At 48.2% G+C, this 27,622-nt stretch overlaps 1 protein-coding gene and 1 long non-coding RNA gene across 5 annotated transcripts in view; one reads left to right on the top strand and one right to left on the bottom strand.

Annotated features, from left to right (window-relative positions):
- Positions 1-106: 106 nt before the first annotated feature.
- On the bottom strand, positions 107-24,162 carry LOC141998649 (uncharacterized). Its single transcript, XR_012641877.1, has 3 exons — positions 23,797-24,162; positions 823-879; positions 107-173 (listed from the first exon to the last, which is right to left on the bottom strand). It is a non-coding gene; the product is annotated as an uncharacterized LOC141998649 (long non-coding RNA).
- The window catches only part of CYGB (cytoglobin), a 49,162-nt gene continuing 44,852 nt past the window's right edge, over positions 23,313-27,622 (top strand). The window contains exon 1 of one of the 4 annotated variants that reach the window (XM_074971505.1): positions 23,313-23,997. In XM_074971505.1, the coding sequence (XP_074827606.1) occupies positions 23,855-23,997 (143 nt within the window). In that variant the 5' untranslated portion in view covers positions 23,313-23,854. The remainder of the gene's footprint in view (positions 23,998-27,622) is intronic. The other 3 variants (XM_074971506.1, XM_074971507.1, XM_074971508.1) reach the window with 3 other exon arrangements.

Genomic DNA, 27,622 nt, shown 5'->3' with positions numbered 1-27,622 from the left:
CTCATGTTCAAATAAATTGGTTAGTCTCTAAGGTGCCACAAGTACTCCTTTTCAGTTTTCTGCCAGTGGCTAGTAGCATGCAGTGAGGTGCTTACTGTTCCTTTCCTGATCCTTGGATCAGAGCCGTTGGGGGACAGCCTCCTGCAGGGATGGGAGCTCACTTTCTGGTTTCCCTGCACAAAGCACAAAACCATGGGTCGTCCCCAATGTCCAATACAAATCTCCCTCCTACATACACACCTGCTGTGAATCATGCACACAGCACCTTCCTGGCTGGGCGGGACGTGTCCTGCTGCCAGGTTGAGTTGCTCCCTGTGACCTCTCGGAAGCCTGGGCACACTCACAGTCAAATGGCAGAAGTGGGCTGAGCTCCTGGAGGACCCAAATTACGACTAGGTATCCACAGAGAAAGGACTTTTGCTGGGAACTGAAGGAAACCTGCTGCTTTTCCTCAATGGTTACTTGAAACAGCAGCAACAGGTTCAGGACAGGGTTACTCAATCTCCAGTGTGTCTTTTCCCCCCGTGAAAGGCCCATGTCATGAAACTACCCCAAAAAGTGACATTTTATGGGCCCGAAATTGTCGTGAAAATTTCCATGGGAGAAAAAAGCCCTGTCTCCATTTTGCACAGCCCTGGTACAAACACTCAGATTTGTCCCTGAAAAGACAGCGAGGAACAGAAATATAATGATCATACTCTATGCCAGGCTAGAGTTTTGCTTCCAAGATTTTCCCAACTCTGGGCTCGGAAGTCTCTCACGCCCACACGGCCTTCCTACACCCAGCCACCATGCCCTGCTTTTATTTTGAAGCAATGTTACCTTGTGAGGGAGTCTGAGCCAGCCTCCTGCCTGGGCTCCTCGGCTCCCCCAGGGTGTCTGAAAGAGGGAAAAGAACAGGGTGAACCAGCATGTACTCACCTCCTGGGGCAGTGCCAGGGAACAGCCAGGCACCCAGCATTCCCTCTTTCCCCTCCAGCTGGCCAAAAGCTTTCTGCTAAAACTTTTTGACAGAAAATGGGGTTTTGGACTGAACTCATTTTGTGTGTGAAAAGTGTCTGCTTTCCACGGGACATTTCGGCTTCTCAGTGAAAAAACCCAGCTCCCGAATTTCAGACTGGAAATGCCACTGCAGTGCCTCTTGGGAGCTGTGATTTGGGGAACTCATGCCCCATTGTTCTCTGTGGGCTGAGTTCCCTGCCTGGACAATGTGTCCGCTGGTGACCTGTGGCCAGGGACTCCCACGATTCACTGCAGTGGCTTGGCAAGAGAGGAGGCCGGGGTGCAGCGCAGGCAGTCCCGCCAGGAAGGCAATCTCATAGAGAATGGGGACATGGTCCTATGAAGTGCTGAAGCATCATTTTTGAATCAAAATACAAGTTTTGGGGTGAAAAAAAGACATTTTTTTTGCCCAACCCGCATCCCCTCATCATTTTCCAACCAGTTCACCTTCTCACCCTTATCTCACTCAGCCCTTCACTGGGGCTTTTGGGCTAAAATTTTTAGAGGAAGCCCAAAGGAGTTGGGCTTCCACTGAAATTCAGTGGGAGTTGGGCACCTTACTCCTTTAAGTGTGTTTGAAAACCTCAGCGGGCATATTTAACAGTACAGTGGGGTTAGAGTACAGGGCTTTCCTCTTTGAATAGGGCCCATTCCTCAGGCCTTTACATTGCAGAGTGCATACAGACTAATGATGGAGCAGGGTAGTAGGCAGTGCCTAAGCAGGTCTTAATTTAGCTCTTGCATAATCCAAGAGAAAAGCAATCCGGTGACATCCTGCAGTACATTGTGGGCAGGCATGTAAAAATACTTAGCACTTACTCTCTTCAGAATGCTTTACAAGCAGTTGCTAATTAATCCCAGTCCATCCCTGGAGAAGCAGGTCAGTAGTGTTACCTTCATTATTGAGATGAGGAAACTGAGGCACAGAGACTAAGATGTTTCAGGTTGGGTGCCTAAGAAGTGAGGTGCGCAGACTCAGTGGCCACATTTGAAAATGGAGGCATAAGCAAGTTGCGAGCCAGTGTGAGAGCCAGAATTAGAACTCAGGAGCTCCTGAGTTCAGAGCATTAGAGCAAAATTGCCTGTGAAGAAGGCAAGTTCAGGAATTAAGTGGGTTTTTTTTAAATGTCTATTCTCATGTGGTGCAGACTCTTTCACCTGTGTTGTGATCAACAGCACTGCCTCCTGTGGAGAGGGTGAACCAGCCTGGGCAAATACAGGGTCCCCTTACCTTCTGCCCCCAACTCAAACCTTTCAGAACTTGAAACAGTTCACTTAACCTTTGTTTCTCCCCTTATTTTTATTTTTGCTCTGCCCGGTCCTGACACAGCCAGCAGTCAATATGCTGCAAGAACCAAATCCGCTACAAAGTTAAGGATTTCATTTTGCAACATGCCAGATATTTGTTAAAGCGACACCAGCACACTGAGAAGGGAGACAAAAGGGCCACACCTGCCCTTGAGTCCCCTCACCAAAGTCTGTGGTTTTACAGTCACATCTTTTAAAAAAATGTTTGTGTATCTGGATTGTAAATTCTCTAGGGCAAGGACCATTACTCACTGTGCACGTGTACAATGCTTAGTACAATTGGGGCCCTGATCTTGGTCGGGGCTTTTAGGTGCTATTGTAATACAATCAATGAATGAATAAAGAATGGCTTTGAAAACAGAGTTCCTTTGGGTATAGTGGGTTCAGCATCATTCTCTGCCAAGTTACATCTGACAGTGGAGAGGAATAAATACTTATCTGTTATGGTCCAGATTTTCAGCTGCTGAACACCCATAATTGGGAACAAATTTTTCAGAGGATCAGCTTTCATTTAGGCACCTAAACAGGGCCAGATTTTCTGTAGTGCTCAGCAGCCAACCTATTCTTCAGAAAAATCTGGCTGCCTGTTAAATGAGAAACTAAGCACTTTTGAAAATCTGGGCCTTATTAGTTAAGTGTTGACAGAGGATTGAGCCCCATACAAGACACACACTATACAATAGTCCTTGCCCTGGCAAGTTGGCAATCGATCAGATACAGCAAACAAGAGGCACTGGGAACCAGAGAAGGGAATGGTTAGGGTTATTACTGCTTTTAATGGTTGTTAGTATTCTGGTAACTCAATTAAAATGAAAAGAAAAGAAAAAGTCATAGATGATCAGTGAATTATTACTAGGAAATGCTAAGCTTCTTGATTGTGAATGAGGGATTAATTACATTCTACAAACAGAAGTTTTATCTGCATTGAAGGCAAAGAAAGCGGATTTTTATTCCAGTCCATGGTATGCTAGTAGACAGTGTTATGATAGGTGTAAGAGTTTAGTCTTCTTGTCACTGTGGTTTAATCATCAGAAAACCTCTTCTTTTCTAGTACAAGGTACACTGAGAATTCTTAATATTTACACACAAGCGGGGCTTACTTCTTTGTTGATATATTCTGTATTCACTTGCCAGGCTATTAATAAGCATTGGCTGGTATTAACTGTAAAATAAATTCTTTTAAAAACCTATAAAATGGAAAATAATCCAACAAAGAGAGGGCTAAACAAACATCTATCCAGTTTGAGGGACAGCACCCTGCTAACCGGCAGCTCTCGAAATGGCCTTCTACACAGATTTTTCTCTAGACTAATTAAAAATAGGCGCGTGACAAAACAGTTGCAACCAGTGTATCATCACCAACTTCTGTTTGTTCACAGACATTTATACAAGAATTGTTATAATTAATCCACAGACTGACATGGAATTGGCCCTGCTGATGCTGCACTAAAACATGACAATAGTGGAAAGTGCGTATCTAGCAACCTAAATGGATACAAGAAACAACCCCGGGGGGCGGGGGGGGCGGGAAGGGATGTCATTGCTTGACAGACATTCTAGGAGAAGGAGGCTTTTCGCTTAGTTGTGCCATTTGCATGCATAGTTGTTTTGAAATGTATTTTTGGCCTTGATAATTTGAGAATATTTAAAGTCATTCAGAAATGAACAGTACAATTGTTGTCTGTGCCTTTCTGCTAATGCTGATTGCACTGTTTGTAGCTACAAGCTCCATAGCACGGTTGAAAGAAGCTGCTGCTCCTGTCTGCAGCTCAGCCAGCCATGCTTCAATGGTGGAAATTATCTGAGGTCATACCTCCATTTCCATATGGGACTGAGCTGCACAACTGTTAAAGCCAAGAGATGTAAAGCTATTGAGTCCATTTTCACTGACCTGGGGTTCTGAAGACCCCTTCTTTAGCAGCAGTTTAGCTCTCATGCTTGCAAGCGACTTCTCAGGTTCCCCCTCATTAGACCACCGGCAAGACTAGGAGAACTTCCGCCCTTCTGGGATAACAGACATCCAAATGAGAGTCCAAGCCTTCCCCCAGTCACCCCCACAGTCAGGATATGAGAGCCCTATACATCCTGCTGGACCCACTCAATCAAAGGGGAGCTCATGTCCCCCTTCCTCCCCAAGCGCCAACCTTGGCAACTGAGATAAAGAACAGGCAGCCTCCGAGGGGACGTCTATGCTGCAAAAAAAAATCCCAAACCTGGCAGCAGCGAGTCTCCAAGCCCAGGACAGCGGACTCAGGCTCACGGGGCTCGCATGACAGGGCTCAAAAAGCGGCATAGACATTCCCGCTTGGGCTGAAGCCCAGGGTCTGAGATCCAGCCCAAGTGGGGACATCTACACTGCTATGTTTACCCCTATAACACCAAATCTCACTCCTCCTCCCCCAAAGCTATGTCCTTTGCTCTGCTACCATCCAAGCACCCATCCAACAGGTCCAAAGTCTTTTCTCCTTCCCAAATCTCCCCTGTTCGGTTGGAAGCCTCCTTCTCATGCTACTTCCCACGTTCCTTTCTAGCAGGCCTACAGTTCCCATGCAGCCTGGGAACTACAATTCCCAGAATTCCCCTGTTCCAAACTGGGACTAGGACCTTGTTGGACAGGTAGCCAGCCTTAAAGGGCTAGCATACCATCCTATAGCTTTCCTTCAGCAACATATCCGTCTACATAAAATAATGTATTATTAATAATTAACAGATAAACAGATATTACTGAAAGGCAGCGCCATCTAATGAGAACCAAGGGGGGGGGGGGGGCGCGAGAAACAAAGACAAAGCAGAAATACCCTCTGACATGCAGCCTATAATCTCTATCATCTTCCCATCAACTATTGGCTAAAACTAAGAATACACCATAACTTATACAGAAAACAAAAGCTTTAAAGCCCAGGAAGTCACATTCCTGATCCCCTTTCCTTCCAGGGAAAGACTAGTTCAGCTTAGAATTTCAATTTGCTTTTATTTTCCCATGGACAGAAATCTCATGTGTACATTTGATCCACCCTGGCAAACACACTGGGGGCCCTCACCCCTCTGGCAGCTGAGACCTGGAGGCAGGAGAGACTCAGCAAGGAGCAGAGGCAGGGCCACGCCAAGGCAGAAGAACAGTATCCACTCCACTCATGAGACTTTAAACTGAGGACACCAGAAGCTCAAGGCCTGACCCCTGCAACCATCAAGTTGCATAAACCGCAGACAGTGTACAGAGAATCTTACGTAAGTTAATCTTCACTCTGCTGCTCGTTTGTGTCTGCACTCATCCTTTCTCATAACACACGCTCTGATTTTTGGTGCATGGGCAGAGAAAGAGGAAGGCCCCTATGTAGCAGATATCAGAGGGGTAGCCGTGTTAGTCTATATCCACAAAAACAACAAGGAGTTCAGTGGCATCTTAAAGACTAACAGATTTATTTGGGCATAAGCTTTCATGGGTAAAAAACCCACTTCTTCAGATGCAGGGAGTGACACTGCCTGGACACTCAATAACAGATTTAAAAGTAGCCATACTTCGACAAAAAAACTTCAAAAACAGACTTCCAAGAGAAACTGCTGAGCTACAATTCATTTGCAAATTTAACACCATCAATCTGGGCTTGAATAGGGCCTGGGAGTGGCTGGCTCACTACAAAAGTAATTTCCCCTCTCTTGGTATTGACACCTCTTCATCAATTACTGGGAGTGGACTACATCCGCCCTGACTAAATTGGCCTTCAGCATTGGTTCTCCACTTGTAAGGTAACTCCCTTCTTGTCATGTGCCAATATATATTTATGCCTGTATCTGTAATTTTCACTCCATGCATCTGAAGAAGTGGGTTTTTTTACCCATGAAAGCTTATGCCCAAATAAATCAGTTAGCCTTTAAAGTGCCACCAGACTCCTCATTGTTTTTATGTAGCAGAGTGGCTTTTTTCCATGTCGTATTAGGTTGATGAGAGCTTTGCTTGACTATGGGATTGGTTTTCAGATGGGAACGTCTTCATCATGAGATGTATAACGACTAACCACCACAAGCGTTGCGGCCCGCACTTTGCAAGTGGGTTACAGATGGAAATCATGGTCTTGTGCCTTTGTATGGAACTGGAACCCCTGAATTCGAATCCTTCCTCTACTCTGGGCTAGCCCCGTGACTGACTCACCGGGGCTTAGTAGCTCAAACCTGGAGTAAGACTTAGGGAGATGTGGGTTTCATTCCAAAGACGTTATGGGCTGGATGCAGAAATTATCGGGTGAAGGTCTCTGGGCTCAGTTGTGCAGGAGGTTAGACTCGATGATCACAATGGCCTCTTCTAGCCTTCAAATCTTCTGCTCCTGCTCCTATGACAACATCACACACACTTTGGAGTCTTTTCACCTCCTCACTGGCTCCTACTGCAGCAAGTTCAAACTTCACACTCTCACCCCAGACATCTTGGCTTCGACCTACATTCCAACCCTGATCTCTACCTATTTCCCTCCCCATGCCTGGTGTTACGATTCATGTGTTGATTTAGGCCATGAGCTGAGAGCAGGGACCGGGTCTTCTTTTATTTTTTGTAACACCCCATGTACACTTACAGCTGCAGGGAGTAATAAATCATAACTGCAAGCCAGACTCTCTCTTTGCTTTGTCCCCCTGGGCTGTGAAACGAGCTGTGTTCTGGCTACCCACAAAGAATACTTGTGCCGAGAGTGGGAGTTCTCCAAGCAGAGTATCAGGGCGGTTGACACTCAAACCTACAGGCTACTGTAGTGACATCACCATGGTGGAACACACCCTCTGACAACCATCTACAGTGCAACTGGGAGGTGTGATTGCCGCATGTGTAGACATGTCCCAGCTAGCTGTGATCTAGCTAGATCAGGGGTTCTCAAACTTCATTGCACTGCGACCCCCTTCTGACAACCAAAATTACTACATCACCCCAAGAGGGGGGACCAAAGCCTGAGCCCACCCAAGTCCCACCTCCCCAGGTGGGGAAGGGGTCAAAACCAAAGCCCAAGGGCTTCAGCCCCAGCCTGGGGGCCTGAAACTGACCCCGCCACTCAGGACTGAATCCCTCGGGCTTTGGCTTGGGCCCCGAGCCCCAGCAAGTCTAAGCCAGCCCTGGTGACCCCACTAAAATGGGGTCACGACCCGCTTTGGGGTCCCGATCCACAGTTTGAGAACTGCTGAGCTAGATGAACACTAGTTTGAGTAACAATAGCTGTGCAGCCGCTGCAGCTGGCTACAGGGAGTAGCCATGCCGGCTTGGGACCCTGGGTACATACTCAAGTGGCCACTGGACCATGCTGCCACAGCTTCACTGCTTGTTATCAGGCAGTGTCCTGCCCTTTGTAACTCAGCATGTGGAGGGCCTGCAGAATGTCAGCTGTGCAAGTTCCTCAGCCCTATCTCCCTCCGTGCAAGGGCATTTCCCTTCCTGACCGGATAGCACAGAGCCAGCATGTGGGCTTTTATTTATAACATGTTTTCTCGGGCAACCAATTAGTCTTTAATTCTGCGTCTGTTACCGGCAGTCCAGGAGGCAGCTTGGACCATCCAGACCCTGCTTAGAATCAGACACTTTTTCGTCTCTGCCCTGACGGAAGCTGGCTCTTTAAATGCCAATTTCACCGACCTGCTTTCAGATGTCTCCAGTCTCCGGCGGTAAATAGATTTCAGTGTCTACAAGAGAAACCTCTTCAAGCCAAGCCTCTCTTTGAAGAGAACAGCTGCGCTCTCTGCAGAGGCTCCCCCTCTCCAGCTCGGCCTGCTAGAGTGCAGCGAAGCCATTTGGGGGCTTTCATCCCTCTCCGCTGCGAGCACGGTGCCATTAGCGCTGAGTTGTTTCCATCTGAGCCAGACTGGGGCAGGTGCTGACCGAGAGCTGAAAACCTCAGCCACCCACTAAGCCCTCCTCTGTGAGAGGCGATGGAGTCCAGCAGACAGGGCAGTCTGCTGTGAGTTCAGAAACCTGCTGCTGGGTGACCTTGGGCATGCTCTTTGGGGTGGGGACTGTCTCTTAGTGTGTGTTTGTACAGCACCTGACACAGCGATTGCAGGTGGGGCCTCTAGACATGACTATAATACAAATAGCAATATTACTGAAATCAATAGGCTTTACAGGTGCTCAGTGCTGCATAGGCAGGTCCCACTGTACAAAACAAACCCCTGCTGCATGTGTCCGGAGAACTACATAGTGACCCTCACATTTACTTGAGTGGGGCTACCCATGGAATACGTAAGGAAGTGTGGCAGCATCTCAGGCTTAGCTATTAAATGCTCATTGCCAAATTCAGCCCCTTGTAGAGACTGCCCTAAATCATAACCCTCCCTGCACAGAAGGGACATTTACATATTGCCAGAAAATGTTACAGAGCAGCACTAAAACTGGCAGCAGGATCTTGCACCTGCAGGGTTGCACGTCTGCACTCCACAGGGCTTGCTCCTGTGAGATCCCTGAGAGCTCTCAGCTCTCGTTAACGTCAGGGGGCTTTGAGGGTGCACACTCAGCACTTCTGGACCACACACGGAGAACACAGATGAAGGCTCCTTTGGAAATGCGGTTCTGCTGGTATGTAATTAGCAGCGGAAGAATGTCATTCCCAATGCACACACAGAGTCGGGCTGTGTAGATTTCTCCAAACCGAGACACAGAATTTATATACACGGCAATGCTAGTCGCAGCTTTCCCAATCACAGTAAACAAGGGCAAATGCAGGTTAATGTCCATACAAAACCATCTGCGTTATCAGATACACTGAGTCATGGCATTGGGCATACACATTACGGAAAGGAAACAGCCTTACACTCTTGATCCGCAGACATTTCCCTAAGGTCTGAAAAGGGTTCAGGAGTGACGAGAACACAGCCCTGCCCCACCAAGCCCAAAGTTGTGCTAACAAGGCCCATAAAAGAGATTCAAGAATCCCAAAATGGGATTATAATAGTCAGAGAAGGAAAAAGCTTGTTGGATAACAGAGGTCATGCATCTGCCAGGGCATGTATGGGACCTATCCTGATCTCACACCAGTTATACAGTGGTGTGACTCTCGGTGGAGTCACTGATATAAGTGAAATCAAGCCTACCTCTGTATCAGATGCCAGAGAGGTGCAGTCCCCCTGTGTCTGGTACAATAAATGGAAACTACCCATAACCTTAGATCAGGTGCTGAGCAGTAGCAATAACCACTGTCCCTTGTGGCTGCAGACCCATACGTTTCAAGCACACTAGATAGTGCCGGTGCAGCTGGGCTTCTTAGAAAGAACCAGCTCCCGAGCCCCCTCCCCTCCCCACTGCCCCCCACAAGGCAAAGAGAGACGAGGAAGGACGTACGGTTCGACCCTGTTGAAGAAGTGGCGCCGCAGCAGGATGGCCAGGGTGCTGATGACCAGGAGGGTGGTGCACATGGCTCTTCCTCCATCACCACAGAAAGCAGGAGGCCGGCCACATCCCTGGCGCTACCGAGGGGGCCGTGGCAGAGCAGCTCTGCTGCCCTCAGCCTGGTCCCGTCGGCTCCCACGGCTAGCGTGCGAGCCCAGCAGGTTGTTTCCCAGTCACTCAGTCACCTGCAGGTTCTCATGACCGGTTTTAGAGGGGATTAGAGCAGGATCAGATGTAATTAATGGGCAACAAATGAGGACACACTCCTCTGATCTTTGGGTAGGAAGGGGCTGGGCAGCCGGGCCATGAACCCTTTGGCTCTTAATTGGTTTAGGCTTTTCACCCCATTCTCATGTAATGGGCCAACCCCAGATAGGTTAGGCCGGAGGCAAGCGTCCCCTCTGTGTAGTGATCCTGTCCTGCATGCACCCTTCCCCCATCACATGGGCCTCCCCTCCCCGACTTGCTGTCTCTGGCCATAAGGTTTCCATATGCTGCCTTCTGTTTTCTACCTACTTATCTCCTGTCCTTCTGATCTGTCTGAATGCCCTACAGTGCTCATCACAGCCATCTGTAGGTACTCCACCCCTGCTTTCTCCCTCTCTCTGGGTACATGGCTCCAGACTCCTTTTCCATCCCTTGCCACCCCCCATTTCTGTGCTTACAAGGCTCTGAATCCTGGTTTCACCCCTCTCTCCATAGCCGGCCCTCTCCCCACATCTCCCTCCCTCGCTGCTAATCTGACAAGCTGCAGACTACATATAATTCCCCATGGATTTGCTCCTGCAGCCGATCTGTTAACCTTTGTCCATCTCCACTCCCCTCTTCTTTTCTCTGTCCCCTCATGCAGGCTCGAAAGTGATGCAGGTGCCTTCCCCTCTGCAGCTGCTGTCCTCCGGAGGAGCCGTCTCCTCATCAGACCTTTGTCCCTTTTCAAATCTCATCTGAAAACCTGCAGCAACGTCTTCTCTCTTCCCCACACCTCTTCATTCTTTCCTTCCGCTGTTGGCCTTCTGAGAGTGTGCTTAGCTTATGCACCATCCCATTTCACTTTCCCATGCAAACCATGTATATCCTAGGCAAGGTGACTTTTATTTCAGGGTCAGGAGAGCAACCAAGAAAGACGTCTCCATGAGAAAGACAAAGGCAGGGTCCAGGACACACATGTTTAGGCTTTATTCTCACTGCTAAAAGAAGGCGCCTTTAACCACAGGCCGACTCACACGTGAGCTGTCCCACTGTAAAATCCTGGTGCAGACAAGCACAGTCGTTTTCACCAGGAGGAAAAGTCATGAGGTCAGCCACGGGCAGAGGGATAGCACTGCTTCCTCTGGCTACCTCGCAGGAAACACTCCAGGTACCTTGTCTGCACGAGGATTTTACACTGAGATAACTGCTGCATGTTACTTATCTGGCTGAAAACCACTCGCCTTTTTGGTAGTAGCCACAGACCGACGGACCGACCGACAGACCACAGTGACTCAACCTGCCCCATTCTGCATCCTGAACCGATGGCAGCTCACAGCGGCCAAAGGGACTCCTCTGTGTTTAAAGGTCCAGCTTACACAAAGCAGAATGACCGCTTCCCCTTTCAAAACCACATCTACATGCACTGCACGTACAGTGCCTTTACCCCACTGCTTTCATGTCCACATCTACATGCACCGCACAGTTCTGGGCGCCACATGTCAGGAAAAATGTGGACAAATTGGAGAAAGTCCAAAGAAGAGCAACAAAAATGATTAAAGATCTAGAAAACATGACCTAAGAGGGAAGATTTTAAAAACTGGGTTTGTTTAGTTTGGAGAAGAGAAGACCGAGCGGGGACATGATAACAGTTTTCAAGTACATAAAAGGTTGTTACAAGGAAGAGGGGAAAAATTATTCTCCTTAACCTCTGAGGAAAGGACAAGAAGCAATGGCTTAAATTACTGCCAAGGCAGTTTAGGTTGGATATTAGGAAAAACTTCCTAACTGTCAGGGTAGTTAAGCACTGGAATAAATTGCCTAGGGAGGTTGTGGAATCTCCATCATTGGAGATTTTTAAGAGCAGGTTAGAAAAACCCCTGTCAGGGATGGTCTAGATAATGCTTGGTCCTGCCATGAGTGCAGGGAACTGGACTAGATGACCTCTCGAGGTGTCTTCCAATCCTACAGCTATATAAGTGTATGATTCTATAAAGTTAACAAAGCCATCAAGCTAAACAAGCAGGGGGACTGCTTAGTGATCACACCAGCAGACAGTCTGCACTTCAGGAAACCTTCCTGGCTTTCGAAACAGAGGCCAAAGGCTTTGGGTAACAAAAGGGGGGGCAGAGACATTTTAGTTATCCTTCTCTGAGGGGACGACAGGGCACAGCACCATTGCCCCTTTGAAAACTGGATCCTCTGGGTCTGGGAGGCAAGAATTGCTGGAAATTTAACACAAGTGAAAAACTTGCTTAGACTCAGACTTTAACTGTCTGAAATTAAGTTTTACTCACCAGAGAGCGGGTTTTGTTTAGTTTCTAACCTGTCTGTCTCTTTTATTCTTGCTTAGCATCACTTAAAGCTCTGTTCTTTGTTAATAAACATATCCTTGTTTTACTACACAACCATCTGAGGGCTGTGTATTAAACTGGAGGGTGAGTCCTCAGCTAGCCAAAGAGACTGGTGTGTGTCTGTCTCTTTGGAGGCAGCAAACTCAGTAACTTCTGCGAGTGTCCAGTGAGAGGAACTGGGCACGGCAGAGAGACGTCTCTGGGGAACTCAGGGATTGGGGTGCACTCATTGTTACCTGCCAGGCAAGGCTTGGCTGAGCAGAGTGCTGAAGAGTTTGCTGGCCAGGCTGATGAACAGGTGTGTCAGGGAGCTGACACATATCTTAGCAGCATCAAAGCTCTCACTTGCTGAGGATGAGAGGGGTCACACAGGGGGCTCACAGTTCTGAGTGTCGTGAGCAAGAAGTCACACCTCCCAAAGAATCCAGTGCAGGACCTGAACTGTGGCTGGAATAGCTTCCCCAGTTACAGGGTCTTGATCTTCGGCTGGTATAAATTGCCATAGCTCATGGATTTGCACCAGTTTCCACCAGCTGAAGATCTGTGTTAATTGAACAGAGGGGATTTCTGGCCATTCTTTGGAATGACGAAATGGCACTTTTCCGCAGCTGGACTTAGCCCAGAGAGCTCAATGAACTCACTTTAGGACACATCTTGTCCTGGGATGTAGCCTATCAGTTCCAAATAGCTTGACTGACATGGCGAGAGACCCAGTTCAAAAGCAAGGTGATGTAAGCAGCCTAGTTAATGCTTCCTGCCCTAGACCTCGAGAGCAGGGATGGAAGGGAAAGGCAGACTTAATGGGTTCTGAAGGCTTTTCCTTTTAAGATATGAATCAATGAATCTTTCTGGGGAGCTTGGGTAATGTGATCTGAATAAGAAATGGGGCTTGTCTTTGAACCTGAGCTAGGGTCCTTGACAGTGTTTGCTTCATGCGCTGGCGCCAAATGCAAGACGACAGGAATCTCTGAGCAGGCTGGCTTTCCGGCGCTCCCCCTGCCACGAGCAGACCAGCTTCACAAAGTAAAGTTTCAACAAAGAGAATTCTGTTGAAAGTGTTGGCTTGTTTCCCAATAGCCCTGTCGCTGCGGCTGAGCTGCCTGCCCCTGACAACGGTTGCATTTATGACCGCTCTGGACTCGTGGTGGGGTCAGGCAGTAACATTTGGATCAGGTTCTTGAACATTGGCGCTTGGATCAGCTCAGGACCTTCCCTTCATTGTTCCACTAGGACTCCAGGAGGGGGCAGATTACCTGGCCTCACAAAGTACGGGGTGCCCTGCCAACACGGTGCATAGACCTAAGCGAATGCAGCAGGGCAATAGTAACTGCGGAAGGACATTTGAGGGAAAGGCTTTGCATGGCAGCCTGGAGCCTGAGGTGAGGGAGGAGAAATAGGAGGCTGATCAGGGCCCAAGGAGGGTTAGCAGCACAGCCTGGGGTCACAATCCTGTCCCACATGGCCTTATCTAATCTATCTATCTAATGTGGGGTGTTTTTAAAGCACCCTCTTGGTTACCCCCTACTCTCACCTGCCGTGCTTAACCACAAAGTTTCAGTTCTCCAGATCTCCATGTGGGAAGCTGGTGGTTTCACTTCAGTTCTCCCAATGGGTGAGTTTTGCACCAGTCACAATAACACACACCCGGTTCCCCTCTCAGCTTCTCTGCCCTGTCTATGAAAATCCAACCTGCCACAAATCCAGAAGCATCCAGGGCTCTTCCCGCTATAGGGCGGGCAAGCAACCACTTACCCTGGTTCTCCATCACCCAGGGACCAGTCCACCATGCCTGCTTCAACACAGAGTGTGGCAGGGCCTCAGGCCCCCATCCATTTCCTTTTCTCCACAAGACTTTCCATAGAGGCTCGAATACTCTTTTTTTACAAGCTGGCTAAGCTGTTAGTCTCCGTAATATCGGATGGCAGCTCATTCCAGGGGGGGATTTTTTTTTATTTAAGAGTCACCAGCTCCCCAGATGCTCACACTTAAAAGAGGTCAGCAGGATACTGTACTTCCCCAAAAAGAACAGGAGTACTTGTGGCACCTTAGAGACTAACAAATTTATTAGAGCATAAGCTTTCGTGGGCATCCGATGGAGTGGGCTGTAGCCCACGAAAGCTTATGCTCTAATAAATTTGTTAGTCTCTAAGGTGCCACAAGTACTCCTGTTCTTTTTGCAGATACAGACTAACACAGCTTTTACTCTGAAACCTGTACTTCCCCAGTCACTCTCTTCCATCCTTCCCAGCTGTACCTATGCTGCTGGTCTGGCGCTGGGTGTGACAGTACATTACCGGCTTCCCAGGGCCCTCGGGCTACTCTCCCAGCCTCCCCAGCACTACTCCCCCGTCTCTGCACCGTTTCTCTGTGATGCAGACGTGTGGCCGTTGTCATCTCCCAGATGGATCCTTGCAAGGACATGCCTCAAGACCAGAAGCTGCAGCTAACTCAGGACGTGACTGCTGCCTCTTGGGGTATTCTCTGAAGCGGCACTGGCTTCCCGTTCAGGATTTCGCTATGGATTTCTAGAACCCTACATGGTCGAGATCCCCAGAGCTGCGGGAAAGGCTGGTCACTCTTACCAATGGCACTTGACTTAAGCATCTGGGCCTGGGAGCTGGGTGTTCTCACTGGAGGGGCGCTGGCTCTGGAATTTCCTGCCCCAGTTGATCCAACAGCGCCACAAGCCTTGTCTACATGGGAAAGTCACACTGATTTTTAAACTGGTGCAAACCCCTGGGTGGACATTTCTATTTCAGTTTAACAGAGGCTTTTGTTTAAACCTGTTCCCAATTGACTATAGTCAGATTTCAAAAGGCCTGGTTTAAACCACAGTAAGAATGTTCACCCAGAGATTTGTACTCCTCTAATTACATCAGTTTAAATTCATCCCTTAGGTTAAACCAGGGCTGCCATGTCATGTAGACAAGCCCTAAAGTTCTTGCCCTTCTGGCTCCTCTGTTGTGCCAGGCTCTTTCATGTGCAGGCAGTTGTGGGGGATGGGATTCCCCTGCCCCTGGGAATGGGGGAGCCCATATGAAGTTGGCCTGTGTTGGCAAACTCTGTATTAAGTATCTAAATTACCTAGTCGGACGGCTGAATAAATTAGCGGGGATCCCGTCACACTCCATGTCAGCCACTCCTTCTTGTGGCCCCTTCATCACCACCACAAGGCTCTCACACATAGAGTCCTGGAGTTCAAGGCCAGAAGGGAGTGTCACATCATCTCATCCGACCTCCTGCAAATCCCAGGCCACCCACCACCAGCCAGCACCTGCCCACTAAACCCAGCAACCAAAACAAGACCCAAGTATTACAGCCCACAGGAGGCCAAATGCAGAGAACAGGAAGGAGAGAGGTGCACTGACATCCTGAGCAATGGCTGGGAAATGATTAAATGACCCAGATAATCCTGGCAAGTGACCTGCACCCACATGCCTCAGAAGAAGGTGACCCCCCAGTTGTTGAACGGATTCAGATACCTGAAGGCTTCGAGCTTCTCTCTGATGGGGGTGTGTGTGTGTGATTTCCCCACCCTCCTGCACTAATCACACCCAGAAAGGAGTTCTTCTAATTGCTAGGCAGGCAGCGTGCTCAGCTCTGCACCGGATAGGCCCTGTTTGCTACCCAAGACAGGCACAGAAGTAGGACGCTCTGGGAAGCCCCCAGGACGGGGGTGAGTAGGATATTTGTTTCCAGTTAAAATGTTTAACTTTTTGCGGGCCTTGCAGAAGGAGCGAGTCTTCAGGTGGGACCTCAAGGAGCTGAGGAGGGTGGGTCGGTGGGCTGGGATGGAGAAGGATTTCTGGGCCTCCTTCCACATTTATACCCACCTGGCACCTATTTCTTAGCCAGGCTGAGGAGCCTGTCAAAGCCACAGCATAACCTGTGTATGTTCCACGCCCTCCCGTACTCTTCACGCTGCTCCCTGGGGCAGGGCTGCCTCCTGCAGGACAACCTCTGATGAGGGTTCTGCTCCCTACTCCTCAGGTGTAGCACACACAGGGCTCTGCAGAGCTGGCCCAGCAGCTAGGAAGCTGCAGGAAGAGCAAACTAGGGTGGGCATGAGCAGAGGAGGAAGCCAGCACAGAAAGATACCAGAGTGCTGCAGCAGAGCGAGGTTATCTCTGCAAAGAAAGGGAGAGCGAAGCAGCTAATGTCACAGCATTTGACAGGCTCTGCAGGGCTTGCATTGGCTTTCGCATGTTGCTTTAACCTTTTCTTTGAAGCTCAAGCTTGTGCTGCGGTGTCAGAGACAACACACATACACACAGGCACATTCTGCCCTTGGTTATACCCTCGAATCCCCACAGAGCTCAGTGTAAGCGAGGGCACAACTTAAGCTACAGTTTACACACAAATCTCTTGGTGCTCAGTAATGACGGAGGAAAGAAACCTACAATGAGTCCACAGCATTTAAATGGGCTTTAGGCAAAATCTCTCCCTCGCAGGGTGCCTGGCTGTGGTGAGAGCTCCTTAAAGCCTCTCTCATTTCCTAAAGTCTTGTTAATTTCTTTTCACCCCAGGCCTTCCCAATCAACAGCAGGGTTATATTCAAGAGAGAGAGAAATTGCACTACACAGCACCGTGGGTAATGCGTGCAATCCGTTCTAGCAGCCAGAGGGCTTAGCCTCAGCAGCGTTAGAGGAGACAAGCTGAAAGATCCCAGAGCAAAAAGAGCAGTGACACTGAGCAGCGTTTTTTCCCTCCAGAGAATACAAGCACTGTCTAGGGTGGGCAGCAGGACTGAGATGGGCCCTGGGATTAGAAAGCCTACCCCTGTACACACAAAAGGGTGCCCCCTCCTCCCAAAACACTCTTCAGGCACGCTGATTCCGATATGGGGTTGCATTCACACAGCATGCCGAACACACCATGCACACAGTGGAGAGTCCTCAGACACACACCCCCTTTCCTGGGGATTGCCTTGATTCTTAATTACAGTAACACAGGCCTAAGACAGGGCTGTACATACAGACACGAGCCCCAAAACTCTTTCTGGAGAGGGCTGGTAGGATTTCTCCCTGCACGACCAATTGTCCCCCACCCCTTGAATTCTCTGTCACATCAAAGAGACTCTCTACCTTTAATGGAGCTAATGAGACTCCCCTGTTCTGGCTGTCAGGGTGAGTCAGGAGAATGGCCCTACACCTCCATTCAGGGACCTGAGACATGACAGCCAGTTGCAAGAAGTTACAAGGGAAAAGCAAGGGCTGGCACTTATCATAAATATAAAGGGAAGGGTAAACACCTTTAAATCCCTCCTGGCCAGAGGAAAAACGCTTTCACCTGTAAATGGTTAAGAAGCTAAGATAACCTCGCTGGCACCTGACCAAAATGCCCAATGAGGAGACAAGATACTTTCAAAGCTGGAGGGGGTGGGAAACAAAGGGTTCTGTCTGTCTGTCTGTCTGTTGCTTTTGCCAGGACCAGAGCAGGAATGCAGGTCAGAACTCCTGTAAAGGGTTAATAAGAAATCTAGTTAGATATGCGTTAGATTCTGGTTTGTTTAAATGGCTGATAAAATAAGCTGTGCTGAATGGAATGCATATTCCTGTTTTTGTGTCTTTTTGTAACTTAAGGTTTTGCCTAGAGGGATTCTCTATGTTTTGAATCTGATTACCCTGTAAGGTATTTACCATCCTGATTTTACAGAGGCGATTCTTTTACTTTTTCTTTAATTAAAATTCTTCTTTTAAGAACTTGATTGCTTTTCATTGTTCTTAAGATCCAAGGATTTGGGTCTGTGTTCACCTATGCAAATTGGTGAGGATTTTTATCAAGCCTTCCCCAGGAAAGGGGGTGTAGGGCTTGGGGGGATTTTGGGGGGAAGGACGTTTCCAAGTGGGCTCTTTCCCGGTTATATTTGTTAGACGCTTGGTGGTGGCAGCAATAAAGTCCAGGGAGAAAAGGTAAAATAGTTTGTACCTTGGGGAAGTTTTAACCTAAGCTGGTAAAAATAAGCTTAGGGGGTTTTTCATGCAGGTTCCCACATCTGTACCCTAGAGTTCAGAGTGGGGAAGAAACCTTGACAGCACTCAAAGTCAGGACTGCAGCATCCACAAAAGAAGTGCTTCATCCTGAGAACTAGAATTAAAGGTTAAACTAGAAGGTTAAACTGAGAACTAGAGTTAAATCAAACTGGGCAGCAATGCACAGGAATATCGAATGGGCAGACTCAAAGCTTTTGGGAGTTGGAGGAGGTCTTGGTTTGAGCTTCCTTCCCCCTCTGAGACCAGGAGCTGAGTAAATGTCACACCTCTCCCAGCATATCCACGGCACAGGAGACCAAAGGCAGTGGAAGAGGTAATGGAACTGGGGGAGAAAAGGGAAGGGAGAGAGGCTAGAACGTTAAAGCTGGGGAATTGGAAAGGGAACATGGGCTGGGGAGGAGCAATGGACAATGCATGGTAGCATCGCTTCAGCACCTCCTGCGGCGGGGAACATGGAGGATGTCCTAGCATGCACTTGATCTTGTAGGGCTGTGCTGAAAGGAAGCAAGGAGACAGCACTGTCTGCCTCCAAAACAGCTTGAAACTGATAAGACTCTACTCTCTTCGCTCTCTGACTGCTGGCAGGTCAGCATCCTGTCATTTCCAGGCCACTATAGAGGCAGCCGTGGTGGAATGGCTGGCAGAGCATGCTCTGTTTCAGAGTGGGGCAGGATGTGAAGATGGGAGACCGAGCAGAGAGGCAGAAAAGAGGGGCTGCCGAGGAGAGGGGACTAGAGTGACTGAAATGGAGAATGGCAGGGGCGGACAGAGAGAGAGAGAGAGACTGGGCCTGCCTAAAAAATTCAGAGGAGAGAGTGAATGAGACAAGGCAAATAGGAAGATAAATGATGCAGGAGGGAAAGTGACCAAACATAAATGGAACAAGGAAAAGCAAAGAAGGGAAGTGAAATGCCTGCAAAGAAAACAAGAAAACCCCTCCCCCACAAGTAGTTTCAAACCCTCACACAAATACAAGCACACATATTTGGAACAACTCTTCCATCCGACTGGCCCACCTCTGGCCTCACCTGCCATCAGATCACCTCCAACTTTCTTTGCTCTGCCAGCCTGGAGGCCTCACCTGTTTGTTTCATTCCAGGTCATTCTCATGTCTTTCTCCAGGCTGCCCTTTTCCCACCCCAAAGAGCCCTTTCCCTAGGCCAGCCCACCGCGTCACCACTCTCTCTCACTCACTTCTCCTACAATGCCCACAAGAAAAGAGTCCACAAATGACTGGCCATTCCCTCCTCTGGGCTTCCTGTCGTGAGTTGTCTACTCTGCCCGGTTTAGACTGTAGGCCCTTCAGGCAGAGACTGTGTATCTTGTGTTTCGTACAGTGCTAGGCACAGCAACAATCCATAACGATAAATATGAGGCCACCGAGGAACTTCATGGTTTGTACAGCACCTAACACAAAGGGATCCAATCCTGCTGGGGGCCTCTGGGTCGTACCATCATATAAATACTAAATAATAGGAAGGGAATTATATGAATAAATAGACCTGTCAGGCGTTAGCTATCCAAACACACCTTTTTCACTAGTGTAGGCAGAGCCCTACACATTCAATAGCATCTCTGCCTATCTAAGGTACTTTTATTTAGCCCCCTTCACCGCAGTTTCAGAGCATCTCACAATCTGTAGTGTATTGATCCTCTCTGCACCCCTATCAGGGAGGGCAGTGCTCTTCTCCCCATTTTGCAGATGGGAAACTGAGGCACAGAGCAGCCAAGTGACTCTCCCAAGATCACACAGAGAGTCAATGGCAGAGACAGGAACTGAAGCCAGGTCTCCAGCTAGCATGCTAACCGGTGAACCACCCTTCCCCTCATTTGGTACCTACTTTGCAAATATATATATATATATATATATATACATATGACACCACGTGAGCTGATCTAACTCCTAATGAAGTGAATTGAAAGACTCCCATTGGCTACACTGGGAGCTGGATTGGGCTCATAAGGGGACGAATCAGGCCCTGAAAGTACTGTACTGTGCTGTACGTATATTTCACACACAATACTAACTTTACCTACCTTGCAAAACAATATTGCAATGACACGTGACAATTAAATGAAAATGTTGATTGGATGGTAGCATGACCAAGGTCCAGGATTTTAAAGAGACAGTGTCATTTTGAACTCAATTTTTTAAAATGAGTTAAAAGTGGATTCATGTACTGTACCTGCCCGGAGTGCCCTGTACCTGCCCGGAGTGCCCAGCCTTTTGTTGTAACAGTAGCCAATGGAAACCATGGAAAATGACCACTGCCATGTGGCAAGAGGTACAACATGTTGTCCCCCTGACTCATGTCATGTGACCAGGGCCAGGCAATAAAGTTCAGTCCCTTACCAGCCCATCTGTGTGTCCCATCCTTATTACAGTGTTACAATCACATGCTCTTGTTTTTAAAAATGTGTCCTCTGTCCTGTTGCTGTGTGAGAGATTTGCTCATTGAAAAGTGGTAACTGCAGTATTGCCAACCCCAAATGCTCAAAAAACAAGTCGGATTCCCCCAAATAATGGGATTTAGATTGTAAATTCTTAAGGGCAGGGATCTTTTTGTTCTGTGTTTATACAATGCCTAGTACAATGGAGGAGTCCTGCTCCACAGTAATACAAATGAATAAATTAATACTAATAATGAGATTGGCTTAAAAATCATGGGACCTTAAAAATATTTTTGAGCCTTTGAATGCTGTCAGGTCTCATTTTTAAGCTTTTCTCTGCAACCAACGGGGCTAGACATTTTTATTTTTTTAATGAAAGGTAAGATTCTCACATCCTTGCCTCCAGAAGCTGGGGCTTTAAGTAAAACAGCCAACATTGCCAGATTTATGATCAAATCAAAAGTTGGCAACAATGTAACTGACTATACTTCAGAAACAGTGAAATAGACTATACATTCATCCTAGATCATTTGCATGCACTTTCATATTTTCAGTAAGTGCAATTTCTCATTTTTCAATAAGTTGAAGGTTGCCCTAATGTTTATTTCTTTCTTTAATTTGGAAATTGATTCGGTCATGATTTCCTATATTTTCAATGGGAAGATGTAATTACTGAAATTATGAATTTACTGAATTCTGCAGCCTTTTTATGCAGTGTTGCCAACTCATGATTTTGTCATGATTCATTTTGGTTAAGGCCCCAGCTCCCAGAGTCTTGTGATTTTGTGAAAATCTCAGATTCCCAGAAAGGGGGGCGGGGGGAAGAAAAAAGAAAAGTACGTTTCTAGCCCTCGTAGCTGTGGAGCAAAGCTTGAAAATGCAAACCCCAAAAGCTCAAAAACCAGAAGGCAAATCAACGCCACCACAGTTTACCCCTTTCTTTTTAGAAATCTCATTATTTTAAAGCCAATCTCGTGATTTTTGGAGGCCGGCCTGATTTTTAAATGTTTGGGGTTGGCAATATAGATCATGTGCAGTCGGGAGTCTCTCTTCCTGGGCAAATAAAATGCCCCTATAGTCTCCTTCCGACTGGCGAAAGAAAACACTTTGTCTCACCAAAATGGGGGAAGAGTTGCTCCACCACACCCATTCTTCTATCTTATAGAAGCATAAAATCATAGAACTGGAAAGGACCTCGAGAGGTCATCTAGTCCAGTCCTCTCCCTGTTGCTGATCAGAAAAGCCCTGGCTGGAGGGGCGGGGGTCAGCAACAGAGACAGAAGTCAGGACCCAAAAGAGAAAAGGAAGAACATGAAACCCCACTGGAAGCAACAGGGAGCTGCCAGTGCAACAAAGGGGGAAAGAAAGACATACAGTGACAACAAAGCACCATAGTACAGCCAAGGCAAATTACTTTAGAGGGCATCTGCTGCTCTGGAGGATGGGCCAGTAGTGAGAGTGCTAGTCTAGGAGTCCCTAGCCATGAGTTCTATTTCCAGTGCTACCCCAGACTTCCTGTGTGTGACCTTGCATGAGCCGCTTGGTCTCTGTGCCTCAGTCCCCTGCCTTTAGAATGGGGATAATAGCACTTTCCTCCCTCAGAGGGATGCACTGAAGATTGTCAGGTACTCAGATCCAATGAGGATCAACAGATAGCACCGCACACTTCATTCTGGATTCAAGCTGGAGTGCTAACTGCTAGCCCAGGTTCTGCTCTTCGCTCCTAAGTTATGTAGGTGATAGCAACTCCCAGAGCGCACTCCACGGGTACATGCTTGCTCCAGCAGTGTCCCCTGTGCACAGCTGCGTTACAGGCACATGATACACGCTCTCTGCTTTGTGGTGCACATGTGCTCCAGCAGCCCGCTGCGCTCAGCATGGACCTGGCTTCAGAAAACAAATCGGACCGCACTGTGTGGCTATCCTCATGTAGCACCGGTGGGCCTGTCTTTCATACTGGTTCGGTCTCTCTGTCTGCCTGCCTGCTGCATCTGCCTCTCCCTCTATAGCATTGGCCTGTCCGTCAGTCTGTCTGATCGATCTCTCTCCCTGCAAGAGTACACACAGACAGGCAAACAGATGAAGGAGAAGAGAGAGAGAGACTGATATGTTTACACACTTTTTCAGTCTGTCTATTTCTCTGTCTCCGATCCCCATCTGGGTATTGTCTATTATTACACGTCCCTGTAGGATTTTCTCTCTATCTATGCAAATGTCTGTGCTGCAGGTACAGTATTCCTGATTTTCAATTAGTTTGAAATGTCATTTGGTTAAAAAAAACCCCAGACCCACAACACAAGTATTTCTCTTCTCCTCTAATTCAGTCTCCTTCCCTACCCAAGAGGTGGGGTGGGAATATCTGAACAATGCAATCTTCATTACAAAATTATTAACACTAATTAATAATAATACACCAATACACTTTCTCCCAGCGTGCCCTAAGCCCACCTTCCTCTACCACTGTGTTTGGAGAAAGGAAGACAAAGCAAAATCTTATCATTAAAAATATCCCCTTGGGACAGAAAATAATTTAGCTCATGTTGAAGTTAAACTTTGATTTAACAGGTATTTCTCTCCTTTGCCTTCCACCCGCGGCCTCAAACACACAGAGTAGAAATCAGAAGCAAGCAGGGATTTTCCCTTCAAAACACAATCTCCTGCACCATTAGGTAACGCAAGAGAGAGAAGAAAGAGAAAAGGCTAAGCCAGCTGTTGGGATAAGTTTAACTGCTCACTTTGGATGCTGCATTTCCTCAGAGTTGTTTACAAGGGCTGAAAAAAGACCTGTAGTCATAAAATCCCCTAAGCAGACGATCCTGATGTTCCACAGAACCTCTTTTTCATCTCTCCCTGTTCAAGGAGCGAGAGAGAGAGAGAGAGAGAGGAGGAGAGAGAGGGAGAGAAAGTGAGCTCACGTTCACACATTGGTAAAGAGGCTGGTCTTGCAATGCCTTTGAATATTTTACTTTTAGTCAGTTTCCCATCAGAGTCAGAGTCATACATGCACACACTGAGCTGAAGCAAACTACAGCTATGGACAGCACTAGAAGATTTGAAATCTAATCACATGCATTATACCTCTTGGATATATTTTTAATCACACACACACACACATATATATAGACACACAGATATAGACAGAGACAATATCATCCACACCACCACCAAACAAACACCTTTTTCTTTTCTCAGAGGATACACATACCCACACATCTCTCTTTATCTCCTCCTGGCTTCCTGGAGGATTGTGCCGGCTGTTTTTCATGGAGAAAGTCCAGGGAGAAATGGAGATTGAGAGATGGGAAAGGAGCGAAGAGCTGTCAGATGCCGAGAGAAAGGTGATTCAAGAGACCTGGAGCAGAGTGTACACGAACTGCGAGGATGTTGGGGTCTCCATACTGATCAGGTATTTTAAAAAAAAAGAAACAAACAAAAAAAAAAAAAGAAAAAGAAAGAAAATGAAATGAAATGAGTGACAAATAGACAGGAACCATTCTCAGTCCCTATTGGCTCTGATCATGGACAATTTCACAGCACTTCTCTGATTTCAACATATTGGGGGGGGGAGCCTTATAATGTAGTTTGTGGGAATCGGTATTTCAGTTGGAAAGGTCACCTTATACCCTGTGTGCAGTGTTGGTGGGGGTGGGGAGGGTGTAGAAGGAGGAAATAGCTGTACACAGTTTTCTGCTCAGTGGTTTCTACTCACATCCCTGCTGATGGAATTATATGTACTAGGTTCCTGGGTGAAATAATGCAACTTACAAGCCAGGATGAAACCAAAACAGATCTGTCTCTGACAGCACCATCTGTTTGTCGGACGATAGTGTCAGTATAAAGGATAATGCTGAAGTTGCCTGCTAAGGCTGGTATGAAGGTCATAAGCAGGCAGGAGGGGGGCATGTGGCAATAGCTAATGAGCATTGGAGGAATGAGGCGTTATTGCATTGGGATTAGGATATGGAAACTACCTTACAGCACCATACTGTGTGTTGCACAGACCTTCAGGTAAAAGGAAAGATGCGTGTCTATCCAGGGGTAAGAAAGGGGCAGGTTGCTACCGGGGTGTCTCATTCTAAAGTAGAAGGACTTGTTTTCTTTCGAAGAACCTTGAACTGTTATTGAATGTTTATCTTGTTTTGTGCTTCTGAACCCTCTGGGTACGCCCGGATGAGCAGCACAGACTCCGGGACCGAGTCTCATCTCGCTCACACCAGTGTAAATCAGGAATAGCGCTGCTGAAGTCAGTGGAGTTACCCAAGTGCACCTCTGGTGTAGGTGGGATGGGAATCAGGCCTTAGGTGTAAAGGAGCGTGCGGAAGAACCGTAGAAGGAGCTGGGGAGGGGAAGCTGGGGCTGTAGAATCATAGGGTTAGATGGGGCTGCAAGGTCATCTAGAGTAGACTAACCCCCTGCAGATAGAAGCAATGACCAGTTGCCACTTGATTTGAGCAAAAATGTTTGATTTAAGGATGGACCTGAACTTCAGCCTCCAGCTCCAACCCCCCATGATTGCTGAGAGAAAGCTGAATCCAGATGCATATTTGGCCAATGCCCTCCTTCCCTTACAATGGTCCAGGACGAAACCCCAGACGGAGAAAGCTGGGGTGCTTGAAATCTGGCTGCAAATGTTGTTTCTTGAGATTAGCAGGTTGTGGTCTTGGGACTGATCTGTGTTATGAGAAACACTTGGACTGGTGCATTTCTCACTAGTAAGAATTACAACGTTTCCTTTAAGTTTGGGGGAGCGGCAGAGGTAGCAGAAACTGCCTCAGATGTGCAGATGACCCTTCTTGGCTTTCCCTTTGTCTGACTTATAGGAATTACTACAGGATTTCCTCACAGCATTCCTGTGCGGGGAACCGGTTTGGATAAAATACAAAGACGGCCCCATCCCACAGCCCTCCCTGAACCTCTCCCTACTCGTAGAGCTAGACATGGTTTGAGACGGAAATATTTAGGTTTAGTCACTGCTCAGAAGATCTCCTGCCCGAGTTCATAAACTCAAGAGGTTTAGCGAGTTTAGGTAAACATCAGGGGTGAGAGCTTGGCTCCATTGAAGTCAGTTGGAGTTTTGCCATTGACTTCAGTGGGGCCAGAATTTCACTCCAGGATTTCCAAGTGTCAGTCTAAACCAAACCCTCCCTGTTCCCTCTCCTTGTGGAAGATCACCTCCAGATCTAAATCATCCAGCTGCCTCTCCCTCCCCCTTTCTAAAATGGGCCAAGCACCAGCTCCACAAAACACTAGGCCCCACGCAAATCCAAACAGGACCTGAGATCTGGATACTATTAGGTCCATTTTCTATTAGTCTTCTGAGCCACAAGTAGGGGCAAGAGGAATTGCCGGTGATCTGATCTGCGAAGAGGGGCCTCAAACCTGCTGCTGGGAATTTCCCTAGGGCCTCCCTGCGGCTGATCATTCTTCCTCCCAATGTGCAACGAAGCACCGAAAGAGTGCTCTGCTGGCCTACGCTCGTGCCCAACATGACTGGCAGCTGCCACCTGCTTGCTCACTAGTGCACAGCCCGTCCCGCTGTGCCAGTCACAGGGGGAACCCAGACTGGATATTTAGTGCCACTTTTCTGATCGTTAGAGATGGAGCTGGGGTAATCTGAGCCCAGTCGCTTGGGCACATCTCTGCTGAAAGCAGGCTCTTGCCAAGTTCCTGACGAAGGGCTGTCTCCTTGGACATCTGCCCCTGCCTCTAGGAAAACTGCTGGTGGTGTTGTGTGCATGCGGGATGGGGGTGGGGGGAGCAGCTGTGGACGAGTGGTAGAAGTGGCACCCGACAGCCTATCCTGGGCAGTTTAGCGTGGTAAACACCCTGGATTCCTGTCTGATATGAACCGCATGAAGACAGAACGGATCCGGTCCATCGGTGGTTGCAGGGAGGGTGTAAGTGACGCATGGGATGGGGATGAGCCAGAACACAGCAGTGAATGGCTGGTATCAATGCTGGGCAGCATGTGTGCACAATGCGTGTCATGTACATGTTGAGGGGGCAGGAAAGGGCTGTAGCCTTCGTAACAGGATGGTGGAAGAGGGTGCAAGGAGAAGCCAATAGCAGACATGCACCGGGGAGCCAAGCTCATCTCTCTTGGAGTAGAGGTGCTAAAACAAAGTTATTTCCCAAGTAGATGCAGCAATTCCAGCGGGAAAAGCAGTGGCCATCTGGCATGTGTGGTCTGGGGTGTTACACAACAGACCGAAAACCAGACAGAAACGGGAACAGGAGAGGGTGTGAAGAACAGCTGGCAGAGGGGCCCTAGCTGCAAAGTTCCAACCTGGAGCTGAACTTCCTCAAAGCTCGGGGTGGTTTCTGTTCCAGGGTGGTTTCTAAAGACCACTGCATTCTGGGATTTCCCTGTCATTGTGCCAAGAGGAAAGCACCACCTCGCAAAACCAGCGCCAGTCCCAGGCAGGAGTGAGGACTCCTGTGAGATGGAAGAATTTGTTAGCTAACGCTTAGCACCTGGGATTTACCCAAGTACAGGCCACTGCCAGAGACGGCTGCTGGGCTAGACGGACCATTGGTCTGACCCAGTATGGCAGCTCGTACGTTCTTAAACTCCAGCTGAGATCATTGCGTTTCTCTCCAGGAGTCCTGCAGGCAGAGGTGAAGGCAAGAGGCATTTAGGAAAGGATGAGGCAGTAGACAAGTGACCCATCCTTTCCCCTGGTGCAAAAGCAGCAGCTCACATTGTCACCCTGACATGACACGCTGCAGGTGACTCACTGCTCCATTGCGACTGAGACCATGGAGGGAGGGGTGCTGAAGCACAGCCATCAACCACTCACCCCGTGAATGCCAAGTAGTGAGCGGGAAGAGAGGCAGCCCTGGTCACAGGGGAACAGCAGAGCACAGGCTTGTCTCTGAATAGTGAGGACCGATCAAGAAGCTCTGAAATTGCATGTAAACCCTCCTTTGCTGGGAAGGGATTCACTCTGCATAGCACCCCACCATCCTCCCCGAGTTCATGGCAGAGCTCTCTGGGGAAATGCGGGCAGTGCAAAAACAGGACAGCCCTG

This window comes from Natator depressus, chromosome 14 (assembly GCF_965152275.1).
Source record: "Natator depressus isolate rNatDep1 chromosome 14, rNatDep2.hap1, whole genome shotgun sequence".
NCBI lineage: Eukaryota > Metazoa > Chordata > Testudines > Cheloniidae > Natator > Natator depressus.
Note: the sequence above shows the minus strand (reverse complement) of the source record. Positions and strands in the feature narration are given on the sequence as shown.